The sequence below is a fragment of the Panulirus ornatus genome, chromosome 3 (assembly GCF_036320965.1).
Source record: "Panulirus ornatus isolate Po-2019 chromosome 3, ASM3632096v1, whole genome shotgun sequence".
Lineage (NCBI taxonomy): Eukaryota > Metazoa > Arthropoda > Malacostraca > Decapoda > Palinuridae > Panulirus > Panulirus ornatus.
In genome coordinates this window covers 42,967,632-42,981,426 of record NC_092226.1, presented here as the reverse complement: position 1 = coordinate 42,981,426, position 13,795 = coordinate 42,967,632, and the positions used below count along the sequence as shown (strand labels likewise).

At 41.6% G+C, this 13,795-nt stretch overlaps 1 protein-coding gene across 1 annotated transcript in view; it reads left to right on the top strand.

Moving 5' to 3' along the window:
* The window catches only part of rl (Mitogen-activated protein kinase rl), a 218,067-nt gene that overhangs the window by 49,270 nt on the left and 155,002 nt on the right, over positions 1-13,795 (top strand). Inside the window, exon 3 of the mRNA XM_071687460.1 lies at positions 9,229-9,339. Within this exon, the coding sequence (XP_071543561.1) occupies positions 9,229-9,339 (111 nt within the window). The remainder of the gene's footprint in view (positions 1-9,228; positions 9,340-13,795) is intronic.

Sequence of the window (13,795 nt, the reverse complement as noted above, 5' to 3'; positions counted from 1 at the left end):
TGTGAAAGGAGAAGGTTAAGGGTAAATGTGAATAAGAACAAGGTTATTAGGATCAATAGGGTTGAGGGATAAATTAATTGGGACGTAAGTTTAAATAGAGAAAAATTAGTGGAAGTGAAGTGTTTTAGATATCTGGGAGTGGACTAAGCAGCAAATGGAACCATGGAAGCAGAAGTGAGTCACAGGGTGGGGGAGGGGGTGAAGGTTCTGGGAGTGATGATGAATGTGTGGAAGGAGAGAACGTTATCTCAGAGAGCATAAATGGGAGTGTTTCAAGGAATAGTAGCTCCAACAATATTATATGTTTGTGAGGCATGGGCTATAGATAGTGTTATATGGAGGAAGGTGGATGTGTTGGAAATGAAATGCGGTGTAAGGTGGTTTGATCGAGTAAGTAATGAAAGGGTAAGAGAGATGTGAGGTTGAGAGAGCAGAAGAGGTCTTGAAATATTTTGGTCATATGGAAAGGATGAGTGAGGAAAGGTTGACAAAGATGATATATGTGTCAGAGGTGAAGGGAACAAGGAGAAGTGGGAGACCAAATTATGTATGTGTGTATATTTGTGTAAGGGCATGTGGCTTTTCTTTCTTTGTTCCTGTCGCTATCTTGCAAACATGGAAAATGGTGGTTAAAACTGAAAGAATCTTTTTCTGGTCGTGAATTGTAGCTTACAGTATTATTTTAAGTACAGGGTATGAGAAAAGGAAAATTATGGGGAAAGTATGTGGACAAATGTTTATATGAAGGATGAACCTTCTGAATAATCACTTTTTTGGCGTTTGTGTACCATTTTATGAACTTGATTTAAACACATCGGTGCATATTTTGAAACATACTTTGACAGAGCATTTTTCTCTATATTCAGGAAAGGAGCATTGAAAATTTTCAGACTAGGCTATTTACAGTACAGTAGTTGCTAGAATTTTTTTTTTAATCTATTTTCAAAGCTTTATTTCCTATATTGTTTTTATTATTATTATTATTATTACAGAGGTATAAGTTTGTTGAGTATTCCTGGTAAATTATGTGGGAGGGTATTGATTGAGAGGGTGAAGGCATGTACAGAGCATCAGATTGGGGAAGAGCAGTGTGGTTTCAGAAGTGGTAGAGGATGTGTGGATCAGGTGTTTGCTTTGAAGAATGTATGTGAGAAATACTTAGAAAAGCAAATGGATTTGTATGTAGCATTTATGGATCTGGAGGAGGCATATGATAGAGTTGATAGAGATGCTCTGTGGAAGGTATTAAGAATATATGGTGTGGGAGGAAAGTTGTTAGAAGCAGTGAAAAGTTTTTATCAAGGATGTAAGGCATGTGTACGTGTAGGAAGAGAGGAAAGTGATTGGTTCTCAGTGAATGTAGGTTTGTGGCAGGGGTGTGTGATGTCTCCATGGTTGTTTAATTTGTTTATGGATGGGGTTGTTAGGGAGGTAAATGCAAGAGTTTTGGAAAGAGGGGCAAGTATGAAGTCTGTTGGGGATGAGAGAGCTTGGGAAGTGAGTCAGTTGTTCGCTGATGATACAGCGCTGGTGGCTGATTCATGTGAGAAACTGCAGAAGCTGGTGACTGAGTTTGGTAAAGTGTGTGGAAGAAGAAAGTTAAGAGTAAATGTGAATAAGAGCAAGGTTATTAGGTACAGTAGGGTTGAGGGTCAAGTCAATTGGGAGGTGAGTTTGAATGGAGAAAAACTGAAGGAAGTGAAGTGTTTTAGATATCTGGGAGTGGATCTGGCAGCGGATGGAACCATGGAAGCGGAAGTGGATCATAGGGTGGGGGAGGGGGCAAAAATTCTGGGGGCCTTGAAGAATGTGTGGAAGTCGAGAACATTATCTCGGAAAGCAAAAATGGGTATGTTTGAAGGAATAGTGGTTCCAACAATGTTGTATGGTTGCGAGGCGTGGGCTATGGATAGAGTTGTGCGCAGGAGGATGAATGTGCTGGAAATGAGATGTTTGAGGACAATGTGTGGTGTGAGGTGGTTTGATCGAGTGAGTAACGTAAGGGTAAGAGAGATGTGTGGAAATAAAAAGAGTGTGGTTGAGAGAGCAGAAGAGGGTGTTTTGAAGTGGTTTGGGCACATGGAGAGAATGAGTGAGGAAAGATTGACCAAGAGGATATATGTGTCGGAGGTGGAGGGAACGAGGAGAAGAGGGAGACCAAATTGGAGGTGGAAAGATGGAGTGAAAAAGATTTTGTGTGATCGGGGCCTGAACATGCAGGAGGGTGAAAGGAGGGCAAGGAATAGAGTGAATTGGAGCGATGTGGTATACCGGGGTTGACGTGCTGTCAGTGGATTGAATCAGGGCATGTGAAGCATCTGGGGTAAACCATGGAAAGCTGTGTAGGTATGTATATTTGCGTGTGTGGACGTATGTATATACATGTGTATGGGGGGGGTTGGGCCATTTCTTTCGTCTGTTTCCTTGCGCTACCTCGCAAACGCGGGAGACAGCGACAAAGTAAAATAAAAAAAATATAAAATAAATTATTATTATTATTATTATTATTATTATTATTATTATTGGTTCTCAGTGAATGTAGGTTTGCGGCAGGGGTGTGTGATGTCTCCATGTTTGTTTAATTTGTTTATGGATGGGGTTGCTAGGGAGGTGAATGCAAGAGTTTTGGAAAGAGGGGCAAGTATGAAGTCTGTTGTGGATGAGAGAGCTTGGGAAGTGAGTCAGTTGTTGTTCGCTGATGATACAGTGCTGGTGGCTGATTCATGTGAGAAACTGCTGAAGCTGGTGACTGAGTTTGGTAAAGTGTGTGAAAGAAGAAAGTTAAGAGTAAATGTGAATAAGAGCAAGGTAATTAGGTACAGTAGGGTTGAGGGTCAAGTCAATTGGGAGGTAAGTTTGAATGGAGCAAAACTGGAGGAAGTAAAGTGTTTTAGATATCTGGGAGTGGATCTGGCAGCGGATGGAACCATGGAAGCGGAAGTGGATCATAGGGTGGGGGAGGGGGCGAAAATTCTGGGAGCCTTGAAGAATGTGTGGAAGTCGAGAACATTATCTCGGAAAGCATAAATGGGTATATTTGAAGGAATAGTGGTTCCAACAATGTTGTATGGTTGCGAGGCGTGGGGTATGGATAGAGTTGTGCGCAGGAGGATGGATGTGCTGGAAATGAGATGTTTGAGGACAATGTGTGGTGTGAGGTGGTTTGATCGAGTAAGTAACGTAAGGGTAAGAGATATGTGTGGAAATAAAAAGAGCGTGGTTGAGAGAGCAGAAGAGGGTGTTTTGAAATGGTTTGGGCACATGGAGAGAATGAGTGAGGAAAGATTGACCAAGAGGATATATGTGTCGGAGGTGGAGGGAACAAGGAGAAGTGGGAGACCAAATTGGAGGTGGAAAGATGGAGTGAAAAAGATTTTGTGTGATCGGGGCCTGAACATGCAGGAGGATGAAAGGAGGGCAAGGAATAGAGTGAATTGGATCGATGTGGTATACCGGGGTTGACGTGCTGTCAGAGGATTGAATCAGGGATGTGAAGCGTCTGGGGTAAACCATGGAAAGCTGTGTAGGTATGTATATTTGCGTGTGTGGACGTATGTATATACATGTGTATGGGGGTGGGTTGGGCCCTTTTTGGGTTTGTTTTGGAAAACTGAAAGCGAGGCCAGGAAAAAGCAAAAAAAAAATTTTAATTATTTTTAAATTATTTTGCTTTAAAAATGCTGGTTTAGGGAGGTATTTAAAGGGGAAACAGAAAAAAGAATGGCCCAACCCCCCCAACTTCACGTGTATATACATACACGCCCCCCTAAAAACCACAAAAAAACCCCTTCCCCCCCAAAAAAAAACCCAAAAACCCACACCCCCAAACAATCAATATCCTTTAAAAATTTCAATGTCTCCCCACTTTCCATTCCCCCCCAAAATTTAAATAAAACCCCTTTTCCCCCCCTTTGGGGAAAAAAAAACAAAAAAGGGCCAAAATTTGCCCCCAGCACAAAGGCATGTAATAATGCACCAAAACCCAAAAACCCCTTTTTCCCCCCACCCCAAAATTTTTTTAACCCCAATCTTCACTTTGCCCTGGCAATTTTTCCATTTCCCCTTTATACCACATCTTAAAACCCCTTTTCCCTTGCACCCCTTTCCCCCCTTTTCCAGGGGCCCCGTTTCACTCAAATCTTTTTCACTTCATTTTTCCCAAACCTCCAATTTTTTCTCCCACTTCTCCCCCTTTCCCCCCACCTCTAAACACAATAACCCCCCGGTAAATTTCCTTTCCCAAACCATTCCTCCCCCCATGTGACCAAACCTTTTCAGCCCCCCCCCCTTTTCTTTTCCCTCTAAACCCAACATTTTTTTTATTACCATAACCTCTCCTTCCCCCTTTTTTTAAATTTCCCTCGTTTAAAAACCACCCACCCCTTTAAAATTCCCCCAAAACATCCCATTTCCAGACTCCCCCCCTCCCCCCCCCAAAACCCCCCTATCTTTTTACCCCTCCCTTTCGAAACCCCTGTAACAGGGTTGGCCCCCAATTTTCCTTTAAACCCCAACCCCCCTTTTTTTGCTTTCCAAGAAAAACGTTCTCAAATTCCCCACATTCTTCAAGGCTCCCAGAACTTTCCCCCCTCCCCCCACCCTATGATTCACTTCCGCTTCCATGGTTCCTCTGCGCCAAATGTACTCCCAGATATCTAAAACACTTCTTCCTCCAGTTTTTCTCCATTCAAACTTTTTTTTTTTTTTTTTTTTTTTGTCGCTGTCTCCCGCGTTTTGATAGGGAGCGCAAGGAAACAGACAAAAGAAAGGGCCCCAAACCCAACCCCATAACATGATTATACATACGTCCACACACAAAAAATATACATACCTACACGTTTTCCCAGGTTTACCCCAGACGCTTCACATCCCCTTGATTCAATCCACTGAAGCACGTAAACCCCCGGTATACCACATCGATCCAATTCACTCTTTTCCCTTCCCCCCTTTCCCCCCTCCTGCATGTTCAGGCCCCGATCACACAAAATCTTTTTCACTCCATCTTTCCACCTCCAATTTGGTCTCCCACTTCTCCTAGTTCCCTCCACCTCCGACACATATATCCTCTTGGTCAATCTTTCCTCACTCATTCTCTCCATGTGCCCAAACCATTTCAAAACACCCTCTTCTGCTCTCTCAACCACGCTCTTTTTATTTCCACACATCTCTCTTACCCTTACGTTACTTACTCGATCAAACCACCTCACACCACACATTGTCCTCAAACATCTCATTTCCAGCACATCCATCCTCCTGCGCACAACTCTATCCATAGCCCACGCCTCGCAACCATACAACATTGTTGGAACCATTATTCCTTCAAACATACCCATTTTTGCTTTCCGAGATAATGTTCTCGACTTCCACACATTCTTCAAGGCTCCCAGGATTTTCGCCCCCTCCCCCATCCTATGATCCACTTCCGCTTCCATGGTTCCATCCACTGCCAGATCCACTCCCAGATATCTAAAACACTTTACTTCCTCCAGTTTTTCTCCATTCAAACTTACCTCCCAATTGACTTGACCCTCAACCCTAATGTACCTAATAACCTTGTTCTTATTCACATTTACTCTTAACTTTCTTTTTTCACACACTTTACCAAACTCAGTCACCAGCTTCTGCAGTTTCTCACATGAATCAGCCACCAGCGCTGTATCATCAGCGAACAACAACTGACTCGCTTCCCAAGCTCTCTCATCCACAACAGACTTCATACTTGCCCCTCTTTCCAAAACTCTTGCATTTACCTACCTAACAGCCTCATCCATAAACAAATTAAACAACCATGGAGACATCACACACCCCTGCCGCAAACCTACATTCACTGAAAACCAATCACTTTCCTCTCTTCCTACACGTACACATGCCTTACATCCTCGATAAAAACTTTTCACTGCTTCTAACAACTTGCCTCCCACACCATATATTCTTAGTACCTTCCACAGAGCATCTCTATCAACTCTATCATATGCCTTCTCCAGATCCATAAATGCTACATACAAATCTATTTGCTTTTCTAAGTATTTCTCACGTACATTCTTCAAAGCAAACACCTGATCCACACATCCTTTACCACTTCTGAAACCACACTGCTCTTCCCCAATCCGATGCTCTGTACATGCCTTCACCCTCTCAATCAATACCCTCCCATATAATTTACCAGGAATACTCAACAAACTTATACCTCTGTAATTTGAGCACTCACTCTTATCCCCTTTGCCTTTGTACAATGGCACTATGCAAGCATTCCGCCAATCCTCAGGCACCTCACCATGAGTCATACATACATTAAATAACCTTACCAACCAGTCAGTAATACAGTCACCCCCTTTTTTAATAAATTCCACTGCAATACCATCCAAACCTGCTGCCTTGCTGGCTTTCATCTTCCGCAAAGCTTTTACTACCTCTCTCTCTTTACCAAATCATTCTCCCTAACCCTCTCACTTTGCACACCACCTCGACCAAAACACCCTATATCTGCCACTGTATCATCAAACACATTCAGCAAACCTTCAAAATACTCACTCCATCTTGTCACATCACCACTACTTGTTATCACCACCCCATTAGCCCCCTTCACTGATGTTCCCATTTATTCCCTTGTCTTGCACACTTTATTTACCTCCTTCCAAAACATCTTTTTATTCTCCCTCAAATTTAATGATACTCTCTCACCCCAACTCTCATTTGCCATCTTTTTCACCTCTTGCACCTTTCTCTTAGCCTCCTGCATCTTTCTTTGATACATCTCCCAGTGATTTGCATTATTTCCCTGGAAAAATCGTCCAAATGCCTCTCTCTTCTCTTTCACTGATAATCTTACTTCTTCATCCCACCACTCACTACCCTTTCTAATCTGCCCACCTCCCATGCTTCTCATGCCACAAGCATCTTTTGCACAAGCCATCACTGCTTCCCTAAATACATGTCAATGAAAATGGTATTCCTGTGGAATTATTTCTAATGGTTATTTGAACATTTGAACACAAAACTGAGATTTTATTCTAAGTGGTTGTAAATATGAGGCTTCCATCAACTTGATGTTTTGAAATGTTGGAAACAGTCCTATGACATTGCATGCAACATGTCTGGTTTTTACTCTGTTTTTCAGGCGCAGATCTAATACAAAAAATCCTTAGCTGTTTTCATATTCCCTGCTCAATGCATTTACAAAATTTTGTTGGTGCATGTGCTGGTATATGCTGCATGGTGGCAATTTCTGGCTTTGGGACCATTTGGCTGCTTTTACAACTTTTTCTCTAGATATATCCGTTGGTCATGCTCACGTCTCTTGTATACTCCAAATTTATTGTTATTAAAGTCTTGAGAAAATCAGTGGAGGAGGTAATTCAGACCATGTATGCAGTTGAAGAGGACATTTCCCAGAAGCTAGCAACTTTATGTGAGTTTCATCTTTGTACTCAAAAGAAAAGAGAAGCTTGCCCTCTCTCAAAATTAAGTTTTATTATGATAGGATGACGAAGACAGAAAAGTGTTGTGTAGAATTTATCATTTGGGTACCGTATTGTTCCAGAGGGTGATTGATTTCTCTTATGTATTAGATTCTTTTCTGTAGGTGAGTAGCATTATTTTCTTAGATCCTTTGCACAGGTTGTATCTTCCTGATCTGGTGTTCTGTGGTCTGCCAAGTTCCAATGTCCAGCATGTTTTGAATCTGCTGCCATTAGTTTGTGGATCTGCCACCAGGGTGGTGCTGTTAGCAGCGCTAAAGTGCCAAAATCTGTTTGCACTGCAGCCAAGCTAATTGACAGTCCTGTTTTTTTTTTTTTTTTTTTTTTTTTTTTTTTTTTTTTTTTTGTCTCCCGCATTTGCGAGGTAGCGCAAGGAAACAGACGAAAGAAATGGCCCAACCCACCCCCATACACATGTATATACATACGTCCACACACGCAAATATACATACCTACACAGCTTTCCATGGTTTACCCCAGACGCTTCACATGCCCTGATTCAATCCACCGACAGCACGTCAACCCCGGTGCACTACATCGCTCCAATTCACTCCATTCCTTGCCCTCCCCTCACCCTCCTGCATGTTCAGGCCCCGATCACACAAAATCTTTTTCACTCCATCTTTCCACCTCCAATTTATATTTGTTTTTTTGCTGAAAATGAAAGCCAGAAAAGTTTAAAGTTTCAAAAAACTTTGAAAGATACCAGGAGTACAGAATTAGACACTGCACCTATGAAGCAGTTTCAGCTCTGACATACCGAAGGTGTAAGCTTTTCTGGGGAGATGCTTATTGAGCAGGCCAAAGTTTTTCATAGAGAACTAAAGCCAGACTGTGACTAGATATTCATAAGGATGGTTAGTGGAGACATAGAATTTCAATGCATAATGTGTGCATTGAAAAGTGTGGTGCTGACACAGAAGCTTGTAGTGGAAAGTTGTATTAAAAGAATCTATAAAACACCAGTTCTGTATTAAACACCCATCAGCAGTGTGTTCAGGACAAGAGAGAGTGTATGAGCCAGCTACCTGGTTGGAACTGGTGCAATGCGGGCTGGCTGCCTTGACAATAACAATAAAACAACAATAGTAATAAGTCGACCAAAGCCGATTACCAACCTATGGTTGTTTGTTACATTAACTACTCATCACAAAGCTGCAGCAAAGTTTGTGGATGAATTTGCAGTGTTAGTGTCAGTGGAAAATTTAGCCCAAGAATAATTAGTATGTTTAATGCTAATGAAACTGCCCTTTATTGGTGTCTTATGCTACATAAAACCCTTGCCCAAGATATTGAGGAGTCTCCTTCTGGGGGTACCTCTGATGTAAACTGATATAACAATAAAGATCTTGTTTATAAGCTTTAATGGCCATATTATTTCTTGTTAACACAGCAATATGCATGTGAAATGAGCTGGCAAGACTAGGGGTCGGGCATATGTTTACATCAGGGGTTCCTTTAGGGGTCAGTTTATGTTTTCCAGCATTTTCTGTAGTCCGGCAATGGACAGACCCTAATGTTGATGGATTAAAGAGGATCAACCTGTATTTCTTTTTTGTTGTTCAACCAAAGACTTTTAATAACACTATAATCATTCTCTCAATTTGAACACATGCTAAGACACTCTTTTCATTGTTTTTTGATACTCTGTTGCATCTCTTTTTTTTTTCCTCCATATAGTAACCCATGATTACTTTTTTTCAGTGAGACTTTATGCTGTACTACTTCCTGATTGTCCTTATTTTTTCAGGTGATAGATATCCGGGATATAATACGAGCCCAGAAAATAGAAAACATGAAGGACGTATATATCGTACAGTGTTTAATGGAAACAGATTTGTACAAGCTTCTCAAGTCCCAGGTATTTAACTTTCTACTGATTCCTTTATTATTGTGCATGATGTGTTTATGTTACTTTGCCTCCAGAATGCTTAAGCCTACGTATGCATTTTGAATGAGACACTTCTTATGATTTTTATGGGCTGTTCTCCCTTTTGGTCTCTTAATGCAGAAAGGAAAAATGCATTTGAATTGTGTTGTACAAGCATTGTTGGTTGTTTATAAAAGAGCATGAAGTTTCCAAGAGATGGAAAGTCTTCATGTATTTAATGTCAGCAAAGCAAAATGATTTGAGATTCATCTTCTGCAACCACTACTGAAATAATCTTAATTACATACCCGTATAAGATGCATATTTTAGCGTTTCCACAGTATCAGGCATAGTTGTCATGTTCACTAGGGAGCAGTTTGTTAAGCCTTCCAAAGTATGTTTATCCATCTTAGCATGGCACAATACTGTATGTTATACTGTGCTTTACTGTATAGTACAAAATTTTTGCTTCTTAATGTGTTAGACCATTATAGTGTTTATTCTGATGTTTTCATGGCAATTGAATCACACATATATGGCATAATAAGATTATAAGAATATGAAGATTTAGTTTTCCTTCTAAGGTGACTGTTAGTGCTAGAATATGATTCAAAGTAATTTTACCTGTGCTTGTAGGATCAGCATTTAATAATTTGTGAATATTAGCTTTGGAGGGAAAGATGAGAAGTGGGAGACCAAATTGGAGATGGAAAGGTGGAGTGAAAAAGAATTTGAGCAATCGGGGCCTGAACATGCCGGAGGGTGAAAGGTGTGCAAGGAATAGAGTGCATTGGAACGATGTGGTGTACCGAGGTCAACGTACTGTCAGTAGATTGAACCAGGGCAGTGTGAACGAATGTGGCCTTTGATGTCTTTTCTTAGCGCTACCTCTCGCGCATGTTGGGGGAGGGGGTTGTCATTTCATGTATGGCGGGGTGACGATGGGAATGAATAATGGCAACAAGTATGAATTATGTACATGTGTATATGTCTGTGTATGTAATTATATATATATATATATAATGCTTTGTCGCTGTCTCCCGCGTTTGCGAGGTAGTGCAAGGAAACAGACGAAAGAAATGGCCCAACCCACCCCCATACAAATATATATACATACACGTCCCCACACGCATAACTATACATCTCAATGTACACATATATATATACACACACAGACGCATACATATATACACATGCACACAATTGACACTCTGCCTTTATTCATTCCCATCGCCACCTCGCCACACATGGAATAACGTCCCCCTCCCCCTCATGTGTGCGAGGTAGCGCTAGGAAAAGACAACAAAGGCCCCATTCATTCACACTCAGTCTCTAGCTGTCATGCAAGAATGCCCGAAACCACAGCTCCCTTTCCACATCCAGGCCCCACAGAACTTTCCATGGTTTACCCCAGACGCTTCACATGCCCTGATTCAATCCATTGACAGCACGTCGACCCCGGTATACCACATCGATCCAATTCACTCTATTCCTTGCCTGCCTTTCACCCTCCTGCATGTTCAGGCCCCGATCACTCAAAATCTTTTTCACTCCATCTTTCCACCTAAAATTTGGTTTCCCACTTCTCCTTGTTCCCTCCACCTCCGACACATATATCCTCTTGGTCAATCTTTCCTCACTCATTCTCTCCATGTGCCCAAACCATTTCAAAACACCCTCTTCTGCTCTCTCAACCACACACTTCTTATATCCACACATCTCTCTTACCCTTACATTACTTACTCGATCAAACCACCTCACACCACATATTGTCCTCAAACATCTCATTTCCAGCACATCCACCCTCCTGCGCACAACTCTATCCATAACCCATGCCTCGCAACCATACAACATTGTTGGAACCACTATTCCTTCAAACATAGCCATTTTTGCTTTCCGAGATAATGTTCTCGACTTCCACACATTCTTCAAGGCTCCCAGGATTTTTGCCCCCTCCCCCACCCTATGATTCACTTCCGCTTCCATGGTTCCATCCGCTGCCAGATCCACTCCCAGATATCTAAAACACTTTACTTCCTCCAGTTTTCCTCCATTCAAACTTACCTCCCAATTGACTTGACCCTCAACCCTACTGTACCTAATAACCTTGCTCTTTTTAACATTTACTCTTAACTTTCTTCTTTCACACACTTTACCAAACTCAGTCACCAGCTTCTGCAGTTTCTCACATGAATCAGCCACCAGCGCTGTATCATCAGGGAACAACAACTGACTCACTTCCCAAGCTCTCTCATCCACAACAGACTGCATACTTGCCCCTCTTTCCAAAACTTTTGCATTCACCTCCCTAATAACCCCATCCATAAACAAATTAAACAACCATGGAGACATCACACACCCCTGCCGCAAACCTACATTCACTTAGAACCAATCACTTTCCTCTCTTCCTACATGTACACATGCCTTACATCCTCGGTAAAAACTTTTCACTCCTTCTAACAACTTGCCTCCCACACCATATAGTCTTAGTACCTTCCACAGAGCATCTCTATCAACTCTATCATATGCCTCCTCCAGATCCATAAATGCTACATACAAATCCATTTGCTTTTCTAAGTATTTCTCACGTACATTCTTCAAAGCATACACCTGATCCACACATCCTCTACCACTTCTGAAACCACACCGCTCTTCCCCAATCTGATGCTCTGTACATGCCTTCACCCTCTCAATCAATACCCTCCCATATAATTTACCAGGAATACTCAACAAACTTATACCTCTGTGTATGTATATATATGTATACATTGAAATGTATGGGTATGTATATGTGAGTGTGTGGACATGTATGTATATACATGTGTATATGGGTGGCTTGGGCCATTCTTTTGTCTGTTTCCTTGCGCTACCTCGCTAACGCGGGAGACAGCAGCAAAGTATAATAAATAAGTAAATATATCACTATAAAATGTATGATATCTTCAAATACAACAGTGTTGCAGTATAGCATGGTTTGATAAAATGATCTTTTTATAGTTTGGGTACCTCCCATTTTTTCATTTTAACATGAGCTGTCATGATATAGCATGAGCCCAGCTGGCCACTCTTTGGGGTGCTGATGCTTTTTAAGCCATGCTGCCACTGGGTCTTTTCTCTGCTAGCATTGAGAGAGAAAGGATGCATCATTGGCACTTGTATATTTCTATGCTTTTGCCCACTTGATTCAGTCACCATTATGCTTAAGCATACAGCAAGTACTACTACAGTGAGCCTGTTCAGGTACTGAATGAATTTGAGCTTGGGTTGAGTGCATTAGCAGTTGCTTGCCATTATGACATTCATGAGAGTAGAAGACATGTAAATCTACCAGGAAATCTTTTTCTCAGCCATTCATTTTGAAGATGGCAACGCCGCTCAGGATGCTGACGTGTGAAGATGTAGGATGCTCTTCTGTTTAACCAACTGATAAACACAAAAAAAATTTCTCTGTCCTAAAAATTTGGGAAAGTCAGGATTAATTAAAAGTGTTTTTCTTCTCAAAATATCAAAGGTTATGTAAACAGAATCCAGAAAATAACAATAAGAAATCAAAAGATAGAGTATTACGTAATCATTCAACATTCTCTGTTGCACAGCCATGTTCAACATTGCTAGATGTACAATTCTCACATTATAAACATTACTTTGTAGTAGTTTTGTACAGTGTTACATGAAATATTTTACTTTTTCACATACATACAGTAAACCTTCAATTTAACTGGCTAATTGGGGGAGAGAGGGAACGGATGTCCGTTAATGCTGAAAGTCCATTAAATAGAGTGAAACATTTAAGTTCACACTTTTTTTTAACTTTATCACTGTAGGGTTTAGTATGTGTTGCAATAGTCGGTTGGTAGGCACCTGGCTGTGTGGGAATGCTCACCAGGTAGTTGGAGGCAGGAGTCAGACTGAGATAGTGGTGATGCTGCCCTTCCCCTGTGAAAGGATACTTCTTTATAATAAAGTGAGGATGGACTACCTACTTTCATTGCACCTCATACATGGTGCAGTCAATAGGATTCAGAATTGCACAAGAAAATCCCAAGTTATTGCAAGGCTGCTCACCTTCTTCAGGATATGGGGTGCACCCAAGGAAATCACCGTGGAAGTGTGAACCAGTCTAGACAGCGAGGAGATGGATGCTTTCTACAAAAATGTGGATTCATAGCCTGTATTTCCTCAGCCCACTTCCCCCAGTCCAATGGATGCACCAAAGCAGTATTAAAGACAGACAAACAGATGTTGAGGGGCAACACAAGTGTTGGGGGTAGCCTGCACAACAGCAATGCAACTCAGGCTATGCTCCAGTATCCCATCACCTCCCTAAGAGAGGGGGATAAGTCACCCACACAGCTGGGAGCAGGAAGACAGTTGTGAGATGGTGTCTTGGCACCCTGGCAACATTATTTGATTAACTGGTAATGGAGAACTGCTCTACAGAACAGGG